A 27,194-nucleotide genomic window follows, 5' to 3' on the forward strand; every position below is an offset into this window, starting at 1 on the left:
TGCCCCAGTGTGAAAGCACTTGGCCTTTCACACTGGGATTGCAGCTTAAGCCCCGTACACACGAGCGGACTTTTCAACATCCAAAGTCCGTCAGACCGAGTCCGTCAGACTATCCGATCGTGTGTGGGCTGCAACGGACTTTAGCTTCGCAAAAGTCTGACGGACTTTAGAAATGAAGCATGCTTCAAATTTTCCCGACGGAACTCCGCCGGACCCGGTCCCCTTCGAAAAATCCGCTCGTGTGTATGCTACTCCGACGGACTAAAACCGACGCTAGGGCAGCTATTGGCTACTGGCTATGAACTTCCTTATTCGAGTCGGGTCGTACGTCATCACGTTCGAATCCGTCGGAGTTTAGTGTGATCGTGTGTGGCCAAGTCCGTTCGGCCGAAAAGTCTGTCAGAACTCCGGCGGAACTCCTTTGGAAGTCTGTCGGACATAAGTCCTCTCGTGTGTACGGGGCTTTAGGCTTTTTTCAGGCGCTATTTTTAGCGCTAAAGTGCCTGGAAAATTACTAGAGGTCGACCGATATATCGGCCGATATTTGCCGTTTTTTAATTAATCGGCATCGGCCGATTGTGCTGATAAAAAGCTGATTTAGAACTACAGCGGGACTTTGAAATGACTTCTGTAATAGAAGTCAGTGTAAGTTGCCTGAGTCATCATAGAAACATCTTCCTCCTCTCTGGGCAGGCTGCCAAGAAAAGAACAGAAAGATACAATGTTTACACTTGAATGAATGAACTCATCTCTGTGTGTAGAGTTCTCAGTTTAACCATTTAAAGACTAAATCTTTTCTGACACTTGTTGCTTACAAGTAAAAATCCTGTATTTTCTGCCAGAAAATCACTTAGACCCCCCCAAAAATTATATATATTTTTTTAGCAGAGATCCTAGGGAATAAAATAGCGGTTGTTGCAATATTTTATGTCACACGGCATTTGCACAGAGGTCTTTCAAATGCATTTTTTTGGGAAAAAAATACACTATTTAAAAAATAAAAATAAAATAAAAACAGTAAAGTTAGCCCTTTTTTTTTTTTTCGTCCAAAAGTTTTGACTACCTGTTTTTATTTAATATATAGGTTTTTTTTTTTTTTTTAAATCTAAACCATACATACAAGTAAACTGATTGGAGGTTTGTTTTGTTTAATAAATGTTTAAATGTAAGAAATTTTCTGTATCACTTATGAAGACTGCTTTCACACTGGAGCGGGCAGGCGTTGATGGTAAAACGCAAGTTTTAGCGGCTCTTTACCATCATTTTAGCGGTGCTATTTGGCTGCTAGTGGGGCACATATAACCCAGCTAGCGGCCAAGGAAGAGGTTAAATGCGCCCATGAAGCACTGCTGCCAAATCGCATTGCATGCGCTTTGGCAGTGGTGCCCATTCATATCAATGGGCAGGAGTGGTGGAGGAGCGGTATACACCACTCCAAACGTGCTGCTTGCAGGACTTTTTTTTAAGATCCTGCCAGCGCATTGCCTCAGTGTGAAAGCACTCTGTCTTTCACACAGACTGCAGGGGAGCAATTTTGCAGGCACTTTACAGGCGCTATTTTTAGCCCAAAAGCGCCTGAAAAACGCCCCAGTGGGAAAGGTGTGTTAGATCAAGGGGGATTAAAAAAAAAAATAATAAAAAAGGAAAAAAAATAAATAAATAAAATAAAATCGGCCTAACATATCGGCCCAAAAAAAAAAAATCGGCATCATATATCGGCTATCGACCGCCATGATTTCTAAATATCGGCATCGGCCAGAGAAAACCCATATCGGTCGACCTCTAAAAATTACTCTGTGTGAAAGGGGTCTAAGACCCCATTCACACCTGAGCGTTTTGTAGCTTGAAGCCTGAAGCTACAAAACGCTGGAGGGGAAAAAAATCTATTATTCTCAATGGAGATGGTTCACATCTCCACTCCATGTTGCCTGAAGCCAAACGTCTGAAGCTCAAACAAGTTCCGGACCCTTTTTTGTCGCTCGAATTGAGCAGATTTGGGCGTTTTTTCTTTTAACATTGGTGACCTTTTGCTCTGCACAAAATCGCGGTAAAAAATGCTGCAAAATCGCTGTAAATTTGCGAGATTTTCTGCTTGAAAACGCTACGCTCAGGTGGGAATGCAGCCTTAAATATGAGATCTAGGGTAAAAAAGACCTCAGATCTCATATTTAAACTACAATGCAATAATAAAAATAAATAAATAATTATTGAATGTCATTTAATCCCTGCCGATTGGCTGACGCCGATTTATATGTTGGCAGAATGTCACTCCTGCGCAAACTGATGTACCTGTACGTCAGTCTGAAAAATCAGGATAGCGGACACAATGTCAAGGCAAAATGGGGTAACAAGGCATTTCCCTGTTTTGCCTAGTAACATGACAGAGACCTTCTGTTCTTTGTCATCGGGAACAGTGACATGTTAGTGGTAGACCATCCCCTCCTACAGTTAGAACATAGGGAGGGAACACACTTAACCCCTTGATCGCCCCCTATCGTTTAATCCCTTCGCTGCCAGTGACATTTATACACTAATCAGTGACTATTTTTATCTCTGATCACTGTATAAATGTCAATTGTCCCAAAATAGTGTTAAAAGTGTCCAATTTCTCTGCCCCAATCCTGATAAAAATAGCAGATCACCGCCATTACTAATAATACATTAAAAAAAAAATGGCATAAATCTGTCCCCTATTTTGTAGACACTATAACTTTTGCGTGAAACAATCAATATACATTTACTGCAATTTTTTTTTACCAAAAATATGTAGAATACACATCTGCCTAAACAAAGGAAGACATTTGTTTTTATTATAGCAAAAGATTATTATAATTTTTTTCAAAATTGTTGGCTTTTTTTGTTTATAGCGCAAAAAATAAAAAAGGCAGAGATCAAATACCACCAAAAGAAAGCTCTATATATTTGTTGGAAAAAAAGGACATCCATTTTGTTTGGGTACAGTGTCACACTACCACAGAATTGTCAGTTAAATCGATGCAGTATCACATAGCAAAAAACGCTCTGGTTATTAAGGGGGTAAAATCTTCCGGGGCTGAAGTGGTTAAAAAAGAAAAAAAAGTCCCCTTTTTAAGAGCATTAGCCAGAAGTGACGTTTGACATCTTTTCCAAACTCCAATGCTATGGAGTCGATCAGGGGGCCATCTTTCCCTCATTCAGCATCCAGGTAGTGAGGGGAGTGGACGCGATAGTCTCTGCCGCTACTGATGCTTCTGATAAAAGTGAATACGCCGCAGAGAGCACTTTTATCTTAAAGATAAATGCACGCTGTTCATGAAAATATCGGGGTTATGGCAGATAGCTGCTGCCGTAACGGTATTTAGCATCAAAGTACAGGTATGGCAAATTGCGTTAAGTGGTTAAATTACAACTTTGTGGGGAAAAAAATGTAATTTCTTAATTTTCCAAAAAATTCTGACAAAAAAAAATAAAAATCACAAAGTCCAAAAGTTCACCATTCCTCTTAGGCCCCTTTCACACTGGAGTGCTTTTCAGGCATTTTAGCACTAAAAATAGTGCCTGTAAAGCACCTCTCAAGCCACCCCAGCGTGAAAACCTGAGTGTTTTTGTACTCACTGTAAAATCCTTTTCTCTGTAGTTCACTAACTGACACAGCTCCTTTCTTAGACCATCGGGTTGTTACGCCATCTTCAGGAGAGGACTAGGAAGAACATGTTAACATGTTATAACAAAACCAGAGTTCTAGTTTCTAGCTCCGCCCAAGGGGCGATCCCTTAGGTAACAACCCCCCAGCCTGTCTCCTGCAGCCTCAGTACGTCAACAAGCAGTATCACGTAAAAAATAGGAGGGGAGGGTGCTGTGTCAGTCTGTAAACTACAGAGAGAAGGATTTTATGGTATGTACAAAAAATCCTATTTTCTCTTACGTTCACTGACGGACAGCTCCTTTCTTAGACCATCGGTACGTCCCCAAGCAGTGCCAAAACGAGGGGTGGGAAACAGCATAAAAACTTCACCCACATTGGCAAGGGGGGAACAGTATAAAACTTCTCCCACAAAAAACAGAGTGCGGGAACAGCACATAACTTTTACCCACAAAAAAATAGAATGCTCCTCAATCTGGGAGTCGCTACCTTACAAACCGCCTCAAAACTTGCGGTAACAAATGCAACAGTGCATTAACTTAAAAGTAACTGTGTTTTTCACCAAAAAAACAGGAAAAAATGTAAGTACAATTGCACATTACACAGCCACCGGCCAAAACAGGCATCAGCCGATGCACCGACATCTACCTTGTAGAGTTTTGTAGTGTGAAGTGTGAACAGACGAACAAGTCACCACTTGACACACTTGAGCGACAGATGCTTGATTTCGGAAGGCCCAAGAAGTTCCACTTGCCCTGGTTGAATGGCCCGTGACCGGAAAGGGGGCACCTGCCCCTTCAAAGCGAAGGCCTGTACTACACGCTGTCTGATCCACCTGGAAATGGTGGCCGACGAGACCGCCATGCCTTTTTTCAGACCAGCCACCGAAACAAAGAGTCTGACTTCCAAAAGGGAGCAGTAGCCTACAAATATACCCTCAGAGCCCGGACCACATCCAGGGAACGGAGGGCCGCCTCTTTAGGGTGTGTCGGTTTTGGACACAGAGATAGTAACACAATATCTTCATTGATGTGGAACGCCAAAACCACCTTCGGCAGAAAAGAAAACTGTGGACGCAACACCACCTTATCCTTGTGGATAACCAGATAGGACCACTTGTAAGAGAAGGACACCAGTTCCGAAACCCTCCTGGCCGTTGTAATGGCCACTAGAAAGACCGATTTCTGACAAAGTCAACAGAGGGATCTCTCCAATATTTTCAAATGGCGGTTTCTGAAGCGCCAATAACACCAGCTTCAGATCCCACAGGGTTAACTGTGGGCGCACCGAAGGAACTACATGTTGCACCCCTTGAACAAAAGTGCTCACTAAAGAGTGAGATGCCAGGGGTCGCTGAAAAAAGTCAGCCAAAGCTGAAATTTGTCCTTTAATTGTGCTTAAAGCGGAGGTCCACCCTAAAATGGACCTCCGCTCATCTGATCCCTCCCCCCCTCCGGCGCCACAATCGGCACCTTTCAGGGGGGAGGGGGGTGCAGTTACCTGGATAATCCAGGTAACTGCACCCACTTCCGGGCTAGCTGTCTGCGGAACGAGCGTAGGTTACGCCCCCGTTCCGCAATGCCCCGCCCCCTTCAGCAAGTGCCCCGCTGCCTGCTGGGAAACACACAGCTCCCAGAGGCAGCGGGGACCGTCCGGATTGCGCCGCGCGGCTCGCGCATGCGCAGTAGGGAACCGGGAAATGAAGCCGAAAGGCTCCATTTCCTGATTCCCATACCCAAGATGGCGGCGGGACCCGGCAGCCGAGCGAGCGATCGGCTTCGGGTGCCGACATCGCGGGCGCGCTGGACAGGTAAGTGTCACTATTTAAAAGTCAGCAGCTGCAGTATTTGTAGCTGCTGGCTTTTAAAAAAAAAAAAAAAAAACGCGGAGTCCCGGTGGACTCCCGCTTTAAAGCCAATTTCTGGTCTACTCCTTGCTGTAGAAACAGCAGGATCCTGGATATAGAAAAGGAGCGCAGACGCCATCCTTTCTCCTCACATGGAGATGTAGGCCTTCCAGGTACGATGATATATCTTCCGAAAAGAAGATTTCCGTGCTCAACATAGTTGGGATCACAGAGTCCGATAGATCCCAGTTCCTCAACACTTGTCTCTCAACAGCCATGCCATTAAAACCAGCGATGGTAAAGCAGGATGGAGAATCGGACCTTGAGACAACAGGTCCTCTCCTAACGGCAATCACCATGGGGCGTCCGCCACCTGGCGCACTAGGTCTGCGTACCAAGGATGCTGGGACCAATCTAGGGCAATCAGTATTACTGGAATCCCCTTGGCCTCCACTCTGCGGAGCAGACGTGGTAACAGTTTCAGGGGAGGAAAGGCATAGATCAGCTGGTACTGATCCCACGAGCCCCTAGCGCGTCTGCCCAAGGATCTTTTGTCCTGGACACAAATCTTGGCACCTTCTGATAGAGATGGGAGGCCAGAAGATCCACGTCTGGTGTGCCCCATCGCAGGCACAGTAGCCTAAACACCTCCGGATGCAACACCCATTCTCCTGGGTCCAGCATCTGGCAACTTAGGTAGCCGCCTTCCAGTTCCCCACTCCTGGGATGTAAATGGCCGATAGGGCCGGTACATGTCGCTCTGCCCACTGAAACATGTGAGCGACCTCTGTGTGGTGGCCGAGCTTCTTGTTCCTCCTTGGTGATTTACATACGCCACCGCCGTGGCGTTTTCTGACTGGACCCTGATCAGACGCCCTCTAAGTCTTATCGAGCATGTGGAGAGGCATAGCCTGATCACTCGCAGCTCAAGCACATTGATCGGCAACTTGGATTCCTCCTCCGATCAGAGGCCCCGGGTCGACTAAACTCCCATTACACCACCCCAGCCGGTTAGGCTGGTGTCTGTTGTGATCACTGTCCAATGTAGAGGTAGGAATGACTTCCCGGAGCGAAGTGACGGAGACATCAGCCACCAGAACAGGGAGTCCCTGGCTAACTGGCTCACCTGAATCTGCCGATCCAGGGATAACGGAGATTTGTCCCATTTTGTCAAGATCTCCTTCTGCAAGGCTCTGGTGTAAAACTGGGCATACTGTTTTACCGTGGCTCTGAGAGTCTGCAGCTTGTCTGAAGTGAGAAAAACTCTTGCTTTCATGGGGTCCAGCAGTAAGCCTAGGTACTCCAAGCGCTGAGTCGGTACAATTATCCAATTTTTTAGGTTCAACAGCCACCCAAATTCCTGCAGGGTCTGCATGGTGATCACTACATCCTCCTCTAATTCTGAGGCGGAAGATGCTCTCAGGGGGAGATAGCCTAGGTAACCTATGATCGTGATCCCGAATTGTCGCAGCAACGCCAAAACCTTGGTAAAGACTCGGGGGGCTGATGCCAAGCCAAAGGGGAGAGCCACAAACTGGTAGTGGGCTTCCCCAACTGCAAATTGTAGAAATTTCTGATGCCGAAGGCATATGGGTATGTGCAGGTGCGCATACTGGATGTCCAAAGATGCCAGGGAGTCCCCTTGATGGAGTGCAGCGACTACTGAGCGAACTGATTGTAAAAATAATTTAGGGCTTTTAGGTCCAAGATTGGACGTACCCCTTTTTGGGGACTACAAACATATTGGAGTAGAAGCCCTGGAATTGTTCTGGCTCCGGAACAGATACTATCACCCGTGACTCAGCAGGTCCCTTACCGCCTCCCGGCAAGCCGGGAGGATGGGTATGCTGGAGTGAAAGAACCCGTTTGCTGGCCAAGAGAGGAACTCTATCGTGTAGCCGGAGGAAATCAGATTGCAGACCCATTGGTTGGACAGCCGAGAGGCCCACTGGGCTGCAAACTCCCAAAAGGCGACCCTCCACCCGAGTTGCGGGCGGGGGCAAACCTTCATGTGGTAGCACTTTTGCCTGCAGACTTGTTAGGGCTTGCGGTTCCAGGGACGTTTTTGTCCTTCAGAGGTCGTCCTGTCGGTGTCAGGGCTGGCTTAGCCCTTCCTCCTCTAGGCTGGCCGCTCAGCTGTCTGCTAATTGCCAGCTCTCTTCTCTTTCCAGTTACCAGCTGTTCCCGATGATGTTCGTCTGACCTGCCTATTTAAAGCCTTCCTGCTCACTTTTTCATTTGCCTTTGCGTTGGTCACATCACAAGGAACCATCTCCTGCTGTTTGTTTCAAGACTGGCTTGCGGACATCCCACCTGGCTTCTTATCCTGCTTGCGGTTGCTCTCCTTGGATCCCTGAATTCTGGCCTGGCTGATTACCCGATCTGGTTAATGAACTTTGGACTGGCTGACTACCCGATCTGGCTACTGGACTCTGGCTATGCTTGACTACGCTTTTTTCTATTTACCTTTTATTTTTATTAACAAGTGTGATTTGATTGTACTTTTGTCTCAGTCTGTTTCATGGTTTCTGACAGTACGCGAAGGCATGAATTCAGAAGATACAGTCAATCCACTTGTTGGTAATATTTTTTACAGATTGGATGAGCAAGATCACCACATGGATCAGTTTGCCTTGGCGTTACAAACGCTCCTGAAACGCACGGCTCACTTGGAATCCCCCACAGTGGCTGCTCTGGTACAACCTGAGTCGCAGGCCGTCCCTGCTGCTGCGCCAGTCTGTGCAGGCACTCGCCTCAAGTATTACCTCTATAAGAGGTATGTCTGGTTCTGCTCCGCTTCCCCAGCGATTTGGGGGCGATCCAGTTCAATGCAGAGGGTTTCTCAATCAGGTTGAGATATACTTCGAAATTCTGCCCCAGGCATTACCCACGGACAGAAGCAAAGTAGGTTTTGTGATATCTTTGCTTTCCGAGAGAGCCTTGGCCTGGGCTAACCCTCTATGGGAGACGCAAAAACCTGTTGTCTTGAGTTACCCTCAGTTTGTGGCCTCCTTTAAAAGGGTTTTTTGACGTTCCCGCATGCTCCGCTTCTGCTGCCAAGTGCCTCATGTCCATCAGAGTACGAGAACTGTTGCCGACTACGCCATTGAATTCCGTACTCTGGCAGCAGAGGTCGCTTGGAACAATGAGGCCCTCGTGGCTGCTTTTTCTCATGGTCTCTTGGATTCCATCAAGGATGAGATAGCAGCCCGAGATATACCCACTGAGCTGGAGAGCTTGATCTCGTTTGCCATTCTCATTGACTCCAGACTCAGAGAAAGACTTTCTCTTAAGGCGCACTTGCGGAAGCCTCCTGTACGTTTGCCTCCGAGCTTTGTAGTCCCAGCCATGCCTCCCTCACCTCCCATGCCTCCTGGTACTGAGTTCGTCAGTGAAGCTGAACCTATGCACCTGGGCTTCACGCGTCTCTCTGCGGACGAGAGAGCCTTTAGGAGGAGGGAGAGATTGTGCCTTTATTGTGGCCAGGCAGGTCACTTTTTGAAGTCTTGTCCTACCCGTCTAGGGAACGTCCAAACCTTGAGGTCCTGTCATGGACAGACCTTAGGTGGCGTTGTTTTGTCCCCAGTTATCCAGAAGGCTAAGCCCCTGGTTTTGGTCACCCTTTCTTGGGCTGAGTCGTCCATCGAGATACAGGCTCTAATCGACTCTGGGGCTGCATTGATGCTGCATTTGTTTTGCAGCACTCTATTCCGCTGCAGCTGCGTGACACTCCACTTGCCATTGAGGCTCTTGACGGAAGACCTTTACAGCCTGCCCATGTGACTCATGAGACGGTTCCATTGTCCATGGCCGTAGGGGCTCTTCACCATGAGATAATCCAATTCCAAATTATTTCCTCACCCAGATTTCCACTGGTTATTGGTTATCCTTGGTTACAGAGGCACAACCCCTCTTTTGATTGGCTCCATGCTGAGGCTCTCTCCTGATCACCACAATGCAGTGAGACATGCTTCCTGAAGGTATCCAAGGTCCTGTCACCGCTTCACTCCCCTCCTTGCCCGGCGGCGTACCGTGATTTTGGCGATGTCTTTGATAAAGGTCAAGCCGGTAGTTTGCCTCCACACCGGCCTTATGATTGCGCAACTGACCTTCAACCTGGTGCCATACCTCCTCGTGGCCGGGTTTACCCTTTGTCAGTCTTGGAGGATTAGGCCATGGAGAAGTATGTTGCTGACGCACTTTCTCGAGGTTTCATCCGCAAGTCCTTGTCTCCTGCTGGTTTCTTCTTTGTGAAAAAGAAGAGTGGTGAACTGAGACCTTGTATAGATTATAGGGGTCTCAATCGTGTCACGATTAAGAATGCCTACCCGATTCCATGGATTACGGAGTTATTTGACCGCCTCAAGGGAGCAACGGTTTTCACAAAGATTGACCTGAGAGGGGCATACAATCTCGTGCGGATTAAGGAGGGTGATGAGTGGAAAACTGCGTTTAATACCAGAACAGGCCATTATGAATACCTGGTAATGCCTTTTGGCCTTTGTAACGCCCCGGTAGTTTTCCAGGAATTTATTAACGATGTCCTCCGAGATTTGTTGCAATTGTGTGTGGTGGTTTCTATATATATCTCGATGATATCCTCATATTTTCCAAGTCCCTGGAGAGCCAACACACAGATGTCTGTCGTGTACTTCAGAAACTAAGAGAACAATCTCTATTGTAAACTGGAGAAGTGCGAGTTCCATCATGAACAGGTTACATTCCTGGGCTATGTCATTTCCACTGCTGGTTTTTCGATGGACCCAGAGAAACTGTCGGCAGTCCTACAGTGGTCTCGACCTGTGGGTTTATGTCCTCTGCAGCGTTTCCTGGGCTTTGCCAACTACTATTGGAAGTTTATTCGTAACTTCTCGTCTCTGGTCAAGCTTCTGACTGATATGACCAGAAAGGACGGCAACCCACAGAGTTGGGCTCCAGAGTCCATTAAGGCCTTTGAGACTCTAAAAGCTACCTTTGTTTCTGCTCCTGTGTTGGCACATCCTGATCCTACGTTGCCTTTTAACCTAGAAGTTGATGCTTCTGAGACGGGAGTTGGCGCCCTTCTGTCTCAACGTCCTAACTCTGAGAGCGCTATGCATCCGTGTGGCTACTTTTCCAAGAAATTGTCACCTGCTGAATGCAATTATGAGATTGGTGCTAGAGAGCTGTTGGCGATCATTTTAGCCCTGAAAGAATGGAGACATCTCCTTGAAGGTACCACTGTGCCCGTTCTTATTCTTACTGACCATAAGAATCTTACATTCTTGTCTGAGGCTAAGCGACTCTCTCCCAGAATGGCGCGATGGGCTCTTTTTTTGTCGAGCTTTAATTACATTGTCTCATTCTTACCCGGTACTAAGAATGTAAGGGCTGATGCTCGTCACGACAATTTTCCTCCACTTCCAAGTCGGAGTCGGTTCCGGTTCCTATGATTCCTCCTGATCGCATCTTGGCTACAGTTTGCACCAGTCTTACTTCTCCTTTGGGTGACAAAATTCTTGCTGCTCAGGACCATGCTCCTCCTGAGAAACCTTGTGACCGCTGCTTTGTCCCAGAGAGTCTCCATACTGCAGTGCTCCAGACTTACCATTCTCCCAAGGCAGCTGGCCATCCTGGGAAGAATCAACTCATTTGGGCCATCTCCCAAAAATTCTGGTGGCCTAGTCTACGGGCTGATGTTACTGCCTTCGTAGCTGCCTGTCCCGTGTGTGCTCAGAGTAAGACTCGACGACACCTTCCAGTGGGCCTCCTACAACCCATACCCAATGGAGAGAGGCCCTGGACTCACCTGTCTATGGATTTCATTGTGGAATTGCCCGACTCCCAAGGCAACACTGTTATCCTTATGGTGGTTGACCGGTTTTCAAAGATGTGTCATTGTATTCCACTTAAGAAGTTGCCCACCTCTAAGGAACTGGCTTCCATTTTTGCTTGGGAGATCTTTCGCTTACATGGGCTACCCAAGGTGATTGTCTCGGATAGGGGCAGTCAGTTTGCCTCCCGGTTCTGGCGAGCCTTTTGTGCACAGTTGGGAATCTAGCTTGCATTCTCTTCTGCGTATCACCCGCAGTCTAATGGGGCCGCAGAACGAGCCAATCAGTCCTTGGAGCAATTCCTACGTTGCTATATTTCTGACCATCATAACAACTGGTCTGACCTATTACCTTGGGCGGAGTTTGCTCACAACAGTGCCTTGAATTCTGCCTCCCGATTGTCTCCATTTATGGCAAATTATGGTTTCCAACCTTCCACGTTGCCTGACTTGTTTGATTCGCAAAGTATTTCTGCGTTAGAGGAGCATCTCCGTGGTCTTCGTTCCACTTGGGTACAAGTCCAGGAGGCTTTGCGTCATGCTAATGATAGGTACAGGTATAGGTTCCTCCTCTGGGCTGGCCGCTCAGCTGTCGGCTAATTAAAAATACAGTAAAATTGAGTCAGAGCATGTTGCTCCCTGGTCACGCCGAACACTGTATGCATTGAGGGACAGTAAAAACAGGCAGAGGAAATGGCGGTAAAACAGTGCTACAGCGATTAGCAGACACCAAGGGGAGAGACCTACCGACAATCCAGGGCACAGCTACCCAGCGCAGTCCCCACTCCCACTTACCAGTCCTGACGAGCTGGGAGACAGACCCACTCTCCGATCAGTACGGTGTGGCTGCTGGCCTGGCACACTGTAACACAGACATCAGTAGCCCGGTCATATGTGTGCCCCAGGGCATTACACCCACCGGCCGCACCTGGAGCTGGGGGCATTTCGTGGCCGACCCAGCGCGGAGCTCTGGTCTGAACACGCTAGCTGGCCAGGCTGGGGAGACTACAAGGATAAGGTTATCCAGCCTGTCACCCAGCCAGCTGTTGATAGAAGATCACAGGATCTTAATCTTGCGCAAAAGGCAAACTTCTGCAGAAAAAATCCAGGGACCAATGGGCCCGCAGGGTTCCTAGGTCCTTCTCCTTCACTAGGCAGAAAAAAACTGAGGCTGCAGGAGGCAGGTTGGGGAGTTGTTACCTAAGGGACCGTCCCTTGGGAGGAAATAGAAAGTTCTGTTTTGTTATAACATGTTAACATGTTCTTCCTAGTCCTCTCCTGAAGGTGGCGCAACAACCCGATGGTCTAAGAAAAGAGCTGTCTCAGTCAGTGAACGTAAGAGAAGAAAAGCCCCGCAAAGCAGCATCTTTAGGGTGGTGCGGAAGTGGTGTAAACAGCGCTCCTAAAACGCCCTGCCCAGTGAAATGAATGAGCAGCACTGTCGAAGCGCCTGCAAAGTGGTTCAGCAGTGACGTAACATGGGTGCTATTAACCCTTTCTTTGGCCTCTAACAGGTCGGTTAAAAGCTCCCCGCTAGTGGCCGAATAGCGCCGCTATAACAGCGGTAAAGCACTACTAAAACTGGAGGGGCTTTACCACTAAATTCTGCACCACCCCAGTGTGAAACAGGTCTTGCTATATACCTTGAACTATCTACTTTCCAAAATGAGGTTATTTTGGGGGTATTTGTACTGTCCAGGGATTTTAGGGCTTCAAGAAATGAGATAGGCAGTCAATACATCAGGACTCATCCATTTTCAAATTATATATATATATTACTATAGTTTGTAGACCCTATAGCTTTCACATAGACTATATATCATACACAAATTCAGGTTATTTTTACCAAAGAAATGTAGCAGAATAAATATTGGCCTAAATTTATGAAGGAAGATCATTTGCACAGAAACGAAGAATCACAGAAACGAAGAAACGTGGGCTTTTTCTTCAAAATCTTTTTGTATTTTTTCCATTTACTTCATATAGAAAAAAAATAAAAATAAAACAGAGGTGATAAAATATCGCCAAAGGAAGGTTCAAAAGCTTAGTGCCCTTGTGTGAGGGATGCAGACCATCTCATTTATACAGCTTAATATCAGACCACATGCTAGTATCATGACTAACATAACGAAAAACTTTTAGCGTTGCCCCAATCCTATAAATCAGAGTTCCGCCCCCCCCCCAAAATTAAAAGTCAGCGGCTAAACATACTGTAGCTGCTGACTTTTAATATTAGGAAACTCACCTGTCCTGGAATCCAGCAATGTCGGTACCCCAGCCAATGTTTCCATTTGCTGTCGGGTGCTGTAGCTGCCATTGCCCGTGAGGGAACCTGGCAGTGAAGCCTTGCAAGTCCCTACTGCGCATGCGTGAAGCAGGCTGTACTCTCCAACTGGCCTGACAGCAGTGAAAGTAGGAGTAGGGGGGGCCTGAACTTCTGACGTACCTTGCCACGGCAAGGTCCGATGGAAGTAGGGACAGGGTACCTGTCAAAAACAGGTGCCTGCTCCCCCTTCCCCCCTGAAAGGTGTGTACACTTTTTTGAATGGAAAAATAAGACATCAGTAAAGTAAGCCCAATTTTTTTTTATATTGTGAAAGATAATGTTATGAGTAAATTAATAACCCAACATGTCATGCTTCAAAATTGCACCCGCTCGTGGAATGGCGACAAACTTTTATCCTTAAAAAGCTCCATAGGTGACAATTAAAAAATTCTAAGGGTTGCATATTTTGCATTACAGAGGAGGTTTAGGGCTAGAATTATTGCTCTCGCTCTACCAAACTCGGCAATAGCTCACGTGTGGTTTAAACACCGTTTTCATATGCAGGCGCTGCTCACGTATGCGGTCGCTTCTGCACGTGAGCTCGGCGAGACGGGGCGCGTTTAAAAAAGATTTTTTTCTTATTTATTGTAACTTTTATTTTTTATTTTTACACTGTTAAAAAAAAATCTTGTCACTTTTATTCCTATTACAAGGAATGTAAACATCCCTTGTAATAGAAAAAAAAAACATGACAGGACCTCTTAAACATGAGAACTCAGATCTCATATGTGGACTTGAATGCAAAAAAATAAAATAAAATAAAAATTATAATTTTTAAAAAATTACATAAAAAAAAAGTGCCTTTATGAATTATGGGCATAAGTGACGTTTTGACGTCGCTTCTGCCCTGCTAGGGTATGCAGACGGGTGGGGAACATCTTCCTCTCACTCATCGGGATACCTAGCAAGGAGACAGACACGATAGCCTTCACCGGTGCTGAGGGCTCTGGTAAGCGGCGGAGGGCACCGGATTGTGGCAGGAGTGGGGGCCCCTCTCCCGCCACCGATAAAAGTGATCTTGCGGAGAATCCACCATAGGGACCACTTTTATCTTGTAGCCGACCGCCGGCCGAACACGGGGATATCGGGGTTATAGCAGCTAGCTGTTGCTATAACAACGATATCCGTCCCCAAAGTAGGGGCATACATCGGCGTGCGGTGGTTGGCAAGTGGTTAAAATGCGTCTTTCAACTCTAACAGTAGCACCAAGTAAACTCCTAACTTCCTTTGACACTTTCACGTGATTTCCTAAAGAAACACCTCTTACAACTGAATTACCAACAAGAAGATGACTTCTCCTTAGAGAAGCCTTATCCACAACACTTGCCTTGTTTGCAACCTCAGACACAACAGCTACTTCTAGCAAAGCATTTCTTTTCTCAAGGACCTCCATCCTTTGCAGAGAAGGGTTGGCAGTCTCACAGCTAAGTTTGCAACGTTTGTATTTGCTTCTAGCTCAGGAAAAAAAAAAACACTATAAGGGTTATGCATTATTACACCAAAATCTACAGGTCCACAGGCCTCACTCTTCCTGACTTAACAGTTGTTCACACTGCTGTTCTCCTGTGCAGTCTTTGAGGAAGAAGTGGCTTTTTGCAAGGCAGCTCAACAGAACAAATTGGCTTAGCATCCATGATGCCCGAAGGGTACAACCCAAGGAATATAGACGAGCAATGTCACCACGTAACCTAGAAATTTGCATACAAATGGGATAGCAACTCTGCTGTAAAAAAGTATTGCACCAAACTACACCAGACATTTAATAAAAAAAAAATTACCTACACTCAAACATTGGTATTAACCAAAGACAGTTGGCTGTCTCCAAACTTCACAATACTGCTGGTTAAACTATGCACTTCTGTCCTGCTGCACCCTAAAAGAGAAAACTCCACAAAGATACTAAACCTCTTAAATACCACACTAATTTGGCACCAATTAGGATAATAGCTCCCCTCTCTTACATAACACCCAGTACTCAATACTTAATAACACACGCCATTTATGACTTCTCTATTATTAGGGGGTCATATTTGTTCGGTAAGCCTGCATTACCATCTGGTGGAGGCTTTTTGTATCAAGACAGCTTTTTAACCACTTGCCAACCGTATACTGTATATATGTGGAGGCAAGGCAGCTCTCCTGTGCAGAAGCTGTATGTGATTCTGCATTTCCACCAGCCTGACGTGTCTGGGCACAGCGGGAGCCTATCAGCGGGTCCAGTTAGTAATCACTCCCAAAGAACAGATTTAACCCTTTGATCACCCCTGATAACGCCTTCTCTGCCAGTGTCATTAGTACAGTGACAGTGCATATTTGTAACACTGATCACTATATTGGTGCCACTAGTCCCCAAAAAAAGTGTCACTTAGTGTCCAATTTGTCCACCACAATGTCGCAGTCCCACTATAAGTTGCTGTTCACCGCCATTACTAGTAAAATAAATACAAATTCTGTAAATATATACCAGTTTGTATAAACTATCACTTTTTCGCAAACCAATCAATATATGCTTACTGGGAACCACTAGGTCGGACTTTGAAGGCAGATTGGACCAGCAAAATTAGTTAAAAAATACATATATTAATTTACACAAATGTAGAAAAAACATATACAGACATGCATAATATATTGAATGCTAAAAAAGGCACATATATACATAATTAGCCAAAAATACGGGCAGTATGTGTAAAGTGGCTCCAGAAAAGGGTCAACTATACCCAGATGACATTCAATGACAACAAATGTGTGAGCCCCTGTGCGTCTACGCATTTTGCTTCTTCAGGAAACACGCAAGGCGGTATAGAAACAGGTCTCGCTTGCCTAGATGTAGGAAAATACCTGCATAAAAAAATCTCCTTGGGTGGGCACCAGAGTAACAAAGATAGCCGAGCAAGTATTAGTTCCAATTTATCAGAAACAGTCAAAAGTTACCATTTTAGGGGAAAGGAGAAAGACATATAGAGCGGAGAGTATAACGAATAGTGTTAATAGGTTAGCTGCACAACCAGCAGGAGCCAGATCATCCTTTCATTAGCATTATTGTTTGATTTTAACACAGACATTAGGTAGAGTATATATTCTCAACAGTTCCAACTGCATCTATTCACAAGGGGAAGCAGAGCCAAAGCCTGCTCACACACCCATATGGTATCCCAGAGAGCTGTCATGACAGCTTGGTATATGTGAACCTTTTCTGGGGCCACTGTACACATACTGCCCATATTTTTGGCTATGTATATATATATATGCCTTTTGTTAGCAATCAATATATTATATGTCAGTATATGTTTTTTCGACAATAAAGTATTTTTAACCACTGGGCACTTAAACACCCTTAATAACCAGAAACATTTTCAGCTTTCGGTGCACTCACATTTTGAATGACAATTACTCAGTCATGCAACACTGTACCCACATGAAATTTTTGTCCTTTTTTTCACACAAATAGAGCTTTCTTTTGGTGGTATTTAATCACCACTGGGTTTTTTATTTTTTGTGCTATAAAAGAAAAAAGACCGAAAATGCTGTAAAAAAATTAATTCTTCTTTGTTTCTGTTATAAAATTTTACAGATTAGTCATTTATCAATTTCATTTCTTGAGACCCCAACATGCCAGAAAAGTACAAATACCCCCCAAATGACCCCTTTTTGGAAAGAAGACATTCCAAGGTAATTAGTAAGAGGCATGGTGAGTTTTTTGAAGTTGTATTTTTTTCCCCACAATTCTTCGCAAAATCAAGATTTTTTTCCCTTTTTTTTTTTTTACAAACTTGTCATATTATCAGGTTATTTCTCACACACAACATATGCATACCCCAAATGACACCCCAAACCACATTCTGCTATTACTCCTGAGTACGACGATATCACATGTGTGAGACTTTTACACAGCATGTCCACACACAGAGGCCCAACATGCAGGGAGCACCATCAGGCGTTCTGGAGCACCCAGGCCAATTCTGACATTTCTCTCCTACATGTAAAAATCATCATTTATTTGCTAGAAAATTACATAGAACCCAAAAACATTATAAAATGTTTTTTAAGCAAAGACCCTAGAGAATACAATGGTGGTTGTTGCAACTTTTTATGGCGCACGGTATTTGCGCAGAAATTTTTCGAACGCCCTTTTTTTTGGAAAAAAAAACATTTTGTGCTTTAAAAAAACAAAACAGTAAAGTTAGCCCAATGTTTTTGCATAAAGTGAAAGATGAAGTTACGCCGAGTAAATAGATACCCAACATGTCACCCTTCAAAATTGCACATGCTCATGTAATGGCGCAAAACGTCGCTACTTAAAGATCCCCATAGGCGAAGCTTTACATTTTTTTTACTGGTTACATGTTTTGCATTACAGAGGTGGTCTAGTGCCAGAATTATTTCTCTCGCTCTATCGTTCGCAGCGATACCTCACACGTGGCTTGAACACCGTTTCCATATGTGGGTGGGACTTACGTATGCATTCGCTTCTGCATGCGAGCACATGGGGGACAGGGGCGCTTAAAAAAAAAAAAAAAATGTTATTGTTAATTTTACTTTATTTTAGTTTGACACTTTTTTCCCCAAAAAATAATTTTTTGATCACTTTTATTCCTATTACAAGGAATGTAAACATCCCTTGTAATAGGAATATGACATGACAGGTCCTCTTTACAGTGAGATATGGGGTCAATAAGACCCCACATCTCACCTCTAGGCTGGGAAGCCTGAAATAAAAAAATAGGATTCTGGCTTTGATCGTATTGGCGAGTTGGTAGAAGCACCAGAGGGCAGCGGGAGGGGGGTGGATGTCCCCTCTCGCCTCCTGTAAGAACGATCAAGAAGTGGAACAGCCGCAATGATTATTCTTATGGTGTAGGGAATCGCCGGCTGAAAAAGCTGATATCTGAATGATGCCTGTAGCTACACCCATCATTCAGATATCCCCGCAAAAGTCAAGGATGTCATATGACGGCCGGTGGGCGGGAAGCGGATAAAATGCATTTTTTTTTTTATAACACAAAGTTGTCCATTTATACAATATTTCTAACACATAGCAAAAATGACACCCCAAAATAGATTCTCCTACTCCTGAGTATGGCGCTAACACGTGTGTGAGACTTCCACAGCCTGGCCGTATACAGCCAAGCATAGCCGAGCATGGCTGGGTATCAAAGAGTATTTCAAGGTATCACCGAGTATGGCTGAGCATGGCTGGGTATTGCAGAGTATCACCAGGTATGGCTGAGTATTGCAGGGCATCACCGAGTATAGCTGGGTATTGCAGGGTATCACCGAGTATGGCTGGGTATTGCAGGGTATCACTGAGTATTGCTGGGTATGGCAATTTATGGCAGGGTATTGTAAATTATTGTTATTTATGGCAGGGCATTGCTGAGTATTACAGAGTATTGGCAGGGCATCGCAGAGTATTGGCAGGGCATTGCAGAGTATTGGCAGGGAATTGCTAGCTATTGCAGAGTATTGGCAGGGAATTGAGGGGTTAATTGTCGGTGAACATCGCTGTGGGCACTGCCGAAACAGCCCACAGCACTGCTGACACCAATCTCTCCCCTTTCACTGTACCAATCGGTACAGAGAGGGGAGGGAGGAACCAGCGTCATGACATGACACTGGTTTGTTTACAAGTGATTGCTCCCTCATTTGACGGAGCGATCACGTGGTAAACAGCCGCGACGATCGGCCGTTTACCATGATGCGCCGGGTCCTATGGTCACGGATGCTCTCGAGTGCGCGCCCGAGAGCGGAATTCTGGGAGGACGTCATATGACGGGCTCCCAGAGTTAAGCAACCGCCCTGTAGCCATCATTCGGCTATGGGCCGGTTGTTAACTGGTTAAACACATTTTGCTGGACCAATCTGCCTTCCTAGTCCGACCTAGTCTGTTCTTTTGTTCATACGATTTCAACGGATATAGCAGAGGAGTGATCCATTTTAAATGATATGCTTACTGGAATCTTACCAAAAATATGGAGCAGAACACATATTGGCCTAAATTGATGAAGAAATTAGATTTCATTTTTCCATTTTTCTATTGGATTTTTTTTATAGCAGAAAGTAGGAATTTTGTTTTTTCCTTCAAAATTGTGGGTCGTTTTTTGTTTATAGCGCAAAAAATAAAAACTGCAGAGGTGATCAAATACCATCCAAAAGAGCATTCTATTTCTAAAGACATACATCGTCGCACAACCGTGCAATTGTCAGCTAGAGTAATGCAGTACCTCATCGCAAAAAATGGCCTGGTCGTGAAGGGGGAGCTTAAAGTGGTTGTATACTCAGTTTTTTAACTTTTACCTACAGGAAAGCCTATAATAAGGCTTACCTGTAGGTAAAAAAAATATCTCCTAAACCTGTACGGTTTAGGAGATATTCCCCTCGGTATGCACCGCTGACTGCAGCGGCGCATGAGCACAAGGGGGTTCTCGGACTGAAAATCCGGCAGTGGCCGGCCGGAATGAAATCTCCCGCACGCATGCACGGGAGTGACGATATCGCGGCTCCGGCCACTCACAGCGCCGGAGCCGCGATACCCGGAAGAAACGCAGAGGGAGCATGTCAGCTCCCTCGGCGTGGATCGGGCCAGATGTCGGGGCCTCGTTCTAAGGTAAGTATTTCATAATGAGCTAGTATGCGGTGCATACTAGCTCATTATGCCTTTTGCTTTGCAGGTTTAAAAAAAAAAAAATGTGCGGGTTTACTACCGCTTTAAGTGGTTAAGAACTCTTGGAGGACTATCTGGCTATATTCATACATTGTGTGAACTTTAATTTCATAGTATTACTCTCTGAACTTTTCCATTTTATTTGTTTTTTTTTTCTTTTCTTGATCAGCTCAACACGGTTTATTTATACATTCCAAGCATAGCCACTGTTTTTACGTAACAATCAGATATATAGGGTGACCCTGTCTTACCTGTCCATGACACTGGACCGCATGTAGAGTGCAGGCTTCCCCCATAACAGTGGGCATGCCCCTGAAGGACTCCCAAGGTTTTATTGAGGTTGCACCGATCCAGATAGCTTCTATCAATGTATTATAAGTGAAGGATTTGAAGAAATAATTGAAGAATCCAAAGATAAAATATTAAACTAGTTAAAGATGTCGTTACCTTTGAAAAAGATTAACTGGCAAGTCCCCTCTGTTTTATCCAGTGATAATGCACTCTGTAAGTGTTACTCTGATCCAGGGCTACAGCAGGAGGGCCCGAGATCTCTGTTTGATGTCAGCCCCTCAGGCTGTAGCCCTGGATTGGAGAAGCAGAGCAGCCAGGAGTCACGTGAGTGGCCTGCATATGGCTGAAAAAATATTATGCCACCTTCAGGAGAGAACTAGGCAGAGCATGTAATACATGTGAAAAACAACAGAACTGTACAGTTCCGCCCAGGGGACAGTCCCTCTGGCAATAACCCCTCAGCCTGCTTCCTGCAGTTCAGTACGTCAACAAGCAGTATAACGTAAAGAAATAGGAGGGGTGGGTGCTGTGTCCATCAATGAACTTCAGAGAAAAGGATTGTACGGTGAGTACAAAAATCATATTTTCTCTTTCGTTCATTGACAGACACAACTCCATTAATCTTGACCATAGGGACGTCCTCAAGCAGTGTCATAATGAGGGGTGGGAACAGCAAACATAACGTCGCCCACAACCAGAGGTGCTCCCCAATGGAGGAGTCACCACCTGAACCAAGCACATCAGAATTTACAGCCAACATATACATTGACAATCAAAATGTAACTTTCTCTAACAAGAAGAAAGAGTGTAAATTACAATGATTACACGGCCGCCTGCAAAACTTTACAGCCAAAGCTGGCATCAGAAGATGCACTTACATCAACTTTGTGAAAATGTGAACGGATGACCAAGTCACCGCCTTACACACCTGGGAGACTGATGCTTGATGTCGGAAAGCCCAAGAGGTCCCAATTGCCCAAGTGGAATAGGCCGTGACAGGAAAGGGGGGCACCTGCCCCTTCAAGGTGTAAGCCTGGACCGCGATCTGTCTGATCCACCTGGAAATGGTGGTTGACAAGACCGACAGCCCTTTTTTCAGACCAGCCACAGAAAAGAACAGAGAATCTGACTTCCGGAAGGAAGCCGTGGAAGACAGATATACCCTTAGAGCTCGGACCACGTCCAGGGAATGGAATGTGTGGGTTTAGGAGACATAGATGGTAACACAATGTCTTCATTGAGATGGAAGGCCGAAACCACCTTCTTTGGCAAAAAAAAAGGTTGCGGACGCAACACCAGCTTATCCCTGTGGATAACCGACTTGCAAGACAAGGCCGCCAGCTCAGAAACCCTCCTGGCAGATGTATTGGCCACTAGAAAGACCACTTTCTGAGAAAGAGTCAACAAAGGAATTTCCCTGATGTTCTCAAACGGCGGTTTCTGAAGCGCCGATAGCACCCCTTGCACAAAAGGTGCTCACCAATAAGTGAGACGCCAGGGGTCGTTGGAAAAAAACAGCCAAGGCTGATATCTGTCCCTTGATGGTGCTCAAGGCTAGCTTCTGGTCAACTCCGCGCTGTATGAACAGCAGGATCCTGGACACAGAATAGGTGCGTGAATGCCACCCCATCTCCTCACACATCGAGATTAAGATTTTTGTGCCTTCAGCATAAAGGAAATTACCGAGTCCGACAGACATCGGTTCCTTGGCACCTGCCCTTCAGCAGCCATGCCACTAAAACCAGCGACGGTAAAGCAAGCTGGAGTATCGGACCTTGCGATAGGTCTTCTCGCATCGGCAACCGCCAAGGAACATCCGCCACCAGGCGTATCAAGTCGTGTACCAAGGACGCTGAGGCCAATGTGGGGCAATCAGTATTACTGGAATCCCCTCGGCCACCACTCTGCGGAGCAGACGTGGGAACAGTTTGAGCAGGGGGAAGGTGTAAATCAGCCGGTACTGCTCCCATGGAGCCACCAACAAGTCTGACGCATCCGCCCAAGGATCTCTGCACACGAACCCCCATACATTTCGATTGAGCTAAGAGGCCAGAAGATCCACATCTGGTGTGCTCCACCACAGGCAAAGAAGCCTGAACACCTCCTGATGCAGTGACCATTCTCCTGGGTCCAGCATCTGGCGACTTATAACTAGCGAAGGAAGTCAATGTCGCCGCCTCCATTGGCAAGATTGACAACGCGCTAGCCAGGTCACCTGGTATGGATTTAAAGGGGAACCCCTACGCTGAAAAAACGGCGTGGGGGTCCCCCAAAGAACATAGCAGACCCTTATTCGAGCACGCAGCCCATCCGGTCAGGAAAGGGGGTGGGGACGAACGAGCGCCCCCCCCCCCCCCCTCCCGAGCCGTACAAGGCTGCGTGCCCTCAACATGGTGGGGGTGCTTTGGGGAAAGGGGGCCCTGAGGCCCCCCCACCCCAAAGCACCTTGTCCCCATGTTGATGAGGACAAGGGCCTCTTTTCCGACAACCCTGGCCGTTGGTTGTCGGGGGCTGCGGGCTTATTGGAATCCGGGAACCCCCTTTAATAAGGGGGCCCCCAGACCCCGGCACCCCCACCCTATGTGAATGAGGATGGGGTAAAAAAGTGTAGATATAAAACACAACACAGGTTTTTAAAGTACTTTATTAGACAGCTCCGGGGGTTTCCTTCAGTCTTCAGGGGTCTTCTTGCCAGGCTCCTCCGCTATCTTCTGCTCTTTTACTAGCGGAGGAGCCCGGCTTTCTTCTTCGTCGCCGCTGCCGCCCGGGGGTCTTCTTCCGACCTCGGGGTCTTGTCCTGCTCTTCGGTTCTTCTTGCCGGGCCTTCACTATCTTCTTATAGCTCTTTTATTAACGTTGGCCCGGTCTTGTCGCCACCGCCTTCTTCTTCTCTTTCTGATGTTGACAACGCTCTCTCTGGCGGCAATGGCAGGGACACGTTGTGTGGCGACTTATATAGGTATAAGGGGCGGGGTCACCGAGGGATGTCACATGGTGACCCCACCCCTTATGATGTCACAGCCCCAGCATCCTCCGGGGACTGTGACATCATAAGGGGTGGGGTCATCATGTGACATCCCTCGGTGACCCCGCCCCTTATACCTATATAAATCGCCGCACAACGCGTCCCTGCCATTGCGGCCAGAGAGAGCGTTGTGTCAACATCAGAAGGAAGAACAACAAGGAGAAGAAGAGAAGGAGAAGAAGAAGGTGGCAGTGACAGTGACAGGACCGGGCTAATGCTAGTAAAAGAGCTATAAGAAGATAGCGGAGGCCCGACAAGAAGAACCGAAGAGCGGGACAAGACCTCAAAGTCAGACGAAGACCCCCGGATGGTGGTGGCGATGGAGAAGAAAACCGGGCTCCTCCGCTAGTAAAAGAGCTAGCAAAAGAGCAGAAGATAGCGGAGGAGCCTGGCGAGAAGACCCCCGAAAACGGAAGACCCCCGAAAACGGAAGACCCCCGAAGCTGTCTAATAAAGTACTTTAAAAAACTGTGATTTTTTTTATGTACACTTTTTCCCCACAGGTGAATGGGTAGGGGTACGATGTACCCCATACTTATTCACATAGGGTGGGGGACCGGGATCTGTGGGCCCCCTTATTAAAGCAGGCTTCCATATTCCAATCAGCCCCTTGCCCGCAGACCAAGGCCAAGGTTGTCAGGAAGAGGCCCTTGTCCTCATCAACATGAAGACAAGGTGCTTTGGGATGGGGAGGGGTCGCAGGGCACCCCCCTTCCCCAAAGCACCCCCCCATGTTGAGGGCGCAGCCTGGTATGGTTCAGGAGGGGGGGGGTGACCGCTTGTCCCCACCCCCTTTCCTGACCGGCTGGGCTGCGTGCTCGGATACGGGTCTGCTATGGACTTTGTGGGGGCCCCCACGCCATTTTTCGGTGTAGGGGTTCCCCTTTAAATCCATACCAGGTGACGGGGCTAGCGAGGTGCCAATCTCGCCGATGGAGGCGGCGACATTGACTTCCTTCACTAGTTCCATCTACCAGGAGCCACGTTCAAAATGAACGGACTTTTCTCCGTGTGTGGGCAAGTCCATTCATTTCAAAAGTCCCCCCGGATAGTCCGATCGTGTGCATGCGGCATTAGAGTCTGCAAAAGACTTTAGACTGGGGTGGAGGTTTACCTTCCAGCAGGACAACGACCCATACATACAGCCAGAGCTACAATGGAATGGTTTAGATCAAAGCAAATCCATGTGTTAGAATGGCCCAGTCAAAGTCCAAACCTAAATCCCACTGAGAATCTGTGCCAATACTTGAAAACCGCAGACAGGACTTCTTAAGGCTTTCTTTCAACAATGACTTTCTTCTTGTCACTCTTCCATGAAGGCAAGATTTGTGGAGTGCACGACTACTAATTGTCCTCTTGACAGATTCTCCCACCTGAGCTGTGGATCCCTGCAGTTCCTCCAGTGTTCTCCTTGCCCGACCTGTCGGTTTAGGTGGCCAACCATGTCTTGGTAGGTTTTCCATACTCTTTCCATTTTTGAATGATGGATTAAACAGTGCTCTGTAAGATGTTCAAAGCTTGAGATATGTTTTTATAACCTAACCCGGCTTTAAACTTCTCCACAACATTATCCCTGACCTGCCTGGTGCGTTCCTTTGCCTTCATGATGGTGTTTGTTCACTAAGGTTCTCTAACAAACCTATGAGGGCTTCACAGAACAGCTGCATTTTTACCTAATTAAATTACACACAGGTGGACTCTATTTACCAATTAGGTGACTTCTGAAGGTAATTGGTTCCACTATATTTAAGTTATGGGTATCGCAAAGAGACGTAAACAGGGTTGAATACAAATGCATGCCACACTTTTTAGATATTTATCTGTAAAGAATTTGGAAAACCATTTATCATTTTCCTTCCACTTCACAATTATGTGCCACGTTATGTTGGTCTATCACAAAAAAATCCCAATAAAATACATTTTCGTTTTTTGTTGTAACATGACAAAATGGGGAATTCCGAGGGGTATGAATACTTTTTCAAGGCACAGTACATGGAGGCCAATGGTGATCAACATAGTCTTAACATAAAAATGATCCCTACTTTGTAAACAAAATTGGTTTTAAACAATTAATCTGAGATTGACCACTTTCTCTACCCAAGTCAAAAATAGCTTTAAATACCACACAACTTACCTGGAAAAACACTTCCAGCTGTAAAATCTACATCTCTATCAAATTTAACAGAAACAAAGACTGGTTTATCAGGGTCTGGCATTACTTTAACTTTGACTGGTTGACTTTCCAGAGTACTTTTGTGATATGATGCCTTACATTGCAAGGAATAAACCGCCCTAAAGAAAAAAAGAAAAAGAAAAAAAGACCTTTAAACATTATTATAAAATATTTTGAGAAAAATAAAGCGACAAAATGTTCCAGCTACAAGTACAGAATTCACCAGAACAAAAAAATGCTGAATTGTTGCATGAATCACAAATCGAATGTCCAGCCAAAAAAAAAAAAAAAGTTTTTGGATAAAGTGGGGAAGAATCAGAACCCTATTACTGTCCCAGTGACAATGGTTTCACCAGGCAGTAAGTATAGGAAGAATCTCCACAGCAAACAGAGACAAAGAAAAATGGAGAGTAGGGGAAGGCTAGAGCACTCGTCTGTCTGTTATTGCTGTCTGTGTCCCTACTGGATGCTTCCCTCGGTTCCTGTCTGATGAAACCATTCGAAGGCAGACAAAAGTGATAGAAAATCTCTCTATTAGAACCCTGGTTAACTGTGAAAGGGGTTCAAATCCTTTACCACTAGATGAAGAACAAAATGTTTGGCTGGACATACAGTACACGTTAAACATTTACACATAAGGGAATTGGAAAATGTATCATCCAACAGGTACAATTATTTTACAGGGCATGCTGGGTGAACTACATATACCGAGTTTTAGCTGAAATTTTCCAACTCATCCAATTTCCTGTACTGTACAAAAATAATATGCTACATTTGAAAATCAAAATATGTAGGTGCAGTTTAGCTAAGGATAAGGTTTAAAGCCCAACTCTAGGATAAAAATAACCTCCCTTTCTTTAACCACTTGTTTTATAAAAGAAAAAAGAAAAAAGCAAGCTGCGGTCACCCCTCTCTGTATATTTCGAGGCTGGGCCCTTCCGGTGTGGCGTCACTGTCCAAGTGGTGTGGACAATTCCCTTTAGCTGGCCAGCAGAGAGGTCATCCCAGGATCAAGAAAGGGACCAACGTAAGACTGAGGGGAGTGAAGGGCACCTGACAAAGTTAACAACAGAACTGGATTATCAGTCCCTGCAAGTGAAAACAGTGTCAGCATAAAACCAGGTGACTATAACGGACAGGAGTAGGAAGGAAGGATGGGGAAAGATTAGATTTTGCCAGAGTTGGACTTTACACAGCTAACTTTATCCTGGTCAGTTCTCACCTTACAGTCATATCACAGCTAGGGCTGGGCGATTCAAAATTGCAAAGGCAAACCCTTTCTCTAACGGAAAAGTCATTGAGCAAGTAAAGCGCCACATTAATACACATACTACAGGAGAGGGTCAGAGAGTGTAGACATACTGCAGGAGATTAGCAAAGACTGTGGACATACTGCAAGAGATTACTAGACTGCAGACATACTGCACAAGATTAGCAG

At 45.9% G+C, this 27,194-nt stretch overlaps 1 protein-coding gene across 3 annotated transcripts in view; it reads right to left on the bottom strand.

Moving 5' to 3' along the window:
* Positions 1–27,194, bottom strand: part of SMCHD1 (structural maintenance of chromosomes flexible hinge domain containing 1) — a 621,656-nt gene that overhangs the window by 194,954 nt on the left and 399,508 nt on the right. For all 3 annotated transcript variants that reach the window (XM_077492529.1, XM_077492527.1, XM_077492528.1), the window contains exon 32: positions 25,718–25,875. In XM_077492529.1, coding sequence (XP_077348655.1) covers positions 25,718–25,875 — 158 coding nt within the window. The remainder of the gene's footprint in view (positions 1–25,717; positions 25,876–27,194) is intronic.

The sequence above is a fragment of the Lithobates pipiens genome, unplaced genomic scaffold (genome assembly GCF_037356315.1).
Source record: "Lithobates pipiens isolate NorthernLeopardFrog02 unplaced genomic scaffold, aLitPip1_a1.2 Scaffold_19, whole genome shotgun sequence".
NCBI lineage: Eukaryota > Metazoa > Chordata > Amphibia > Anura > Ranidae > Lithobates > Lithobates pipiens.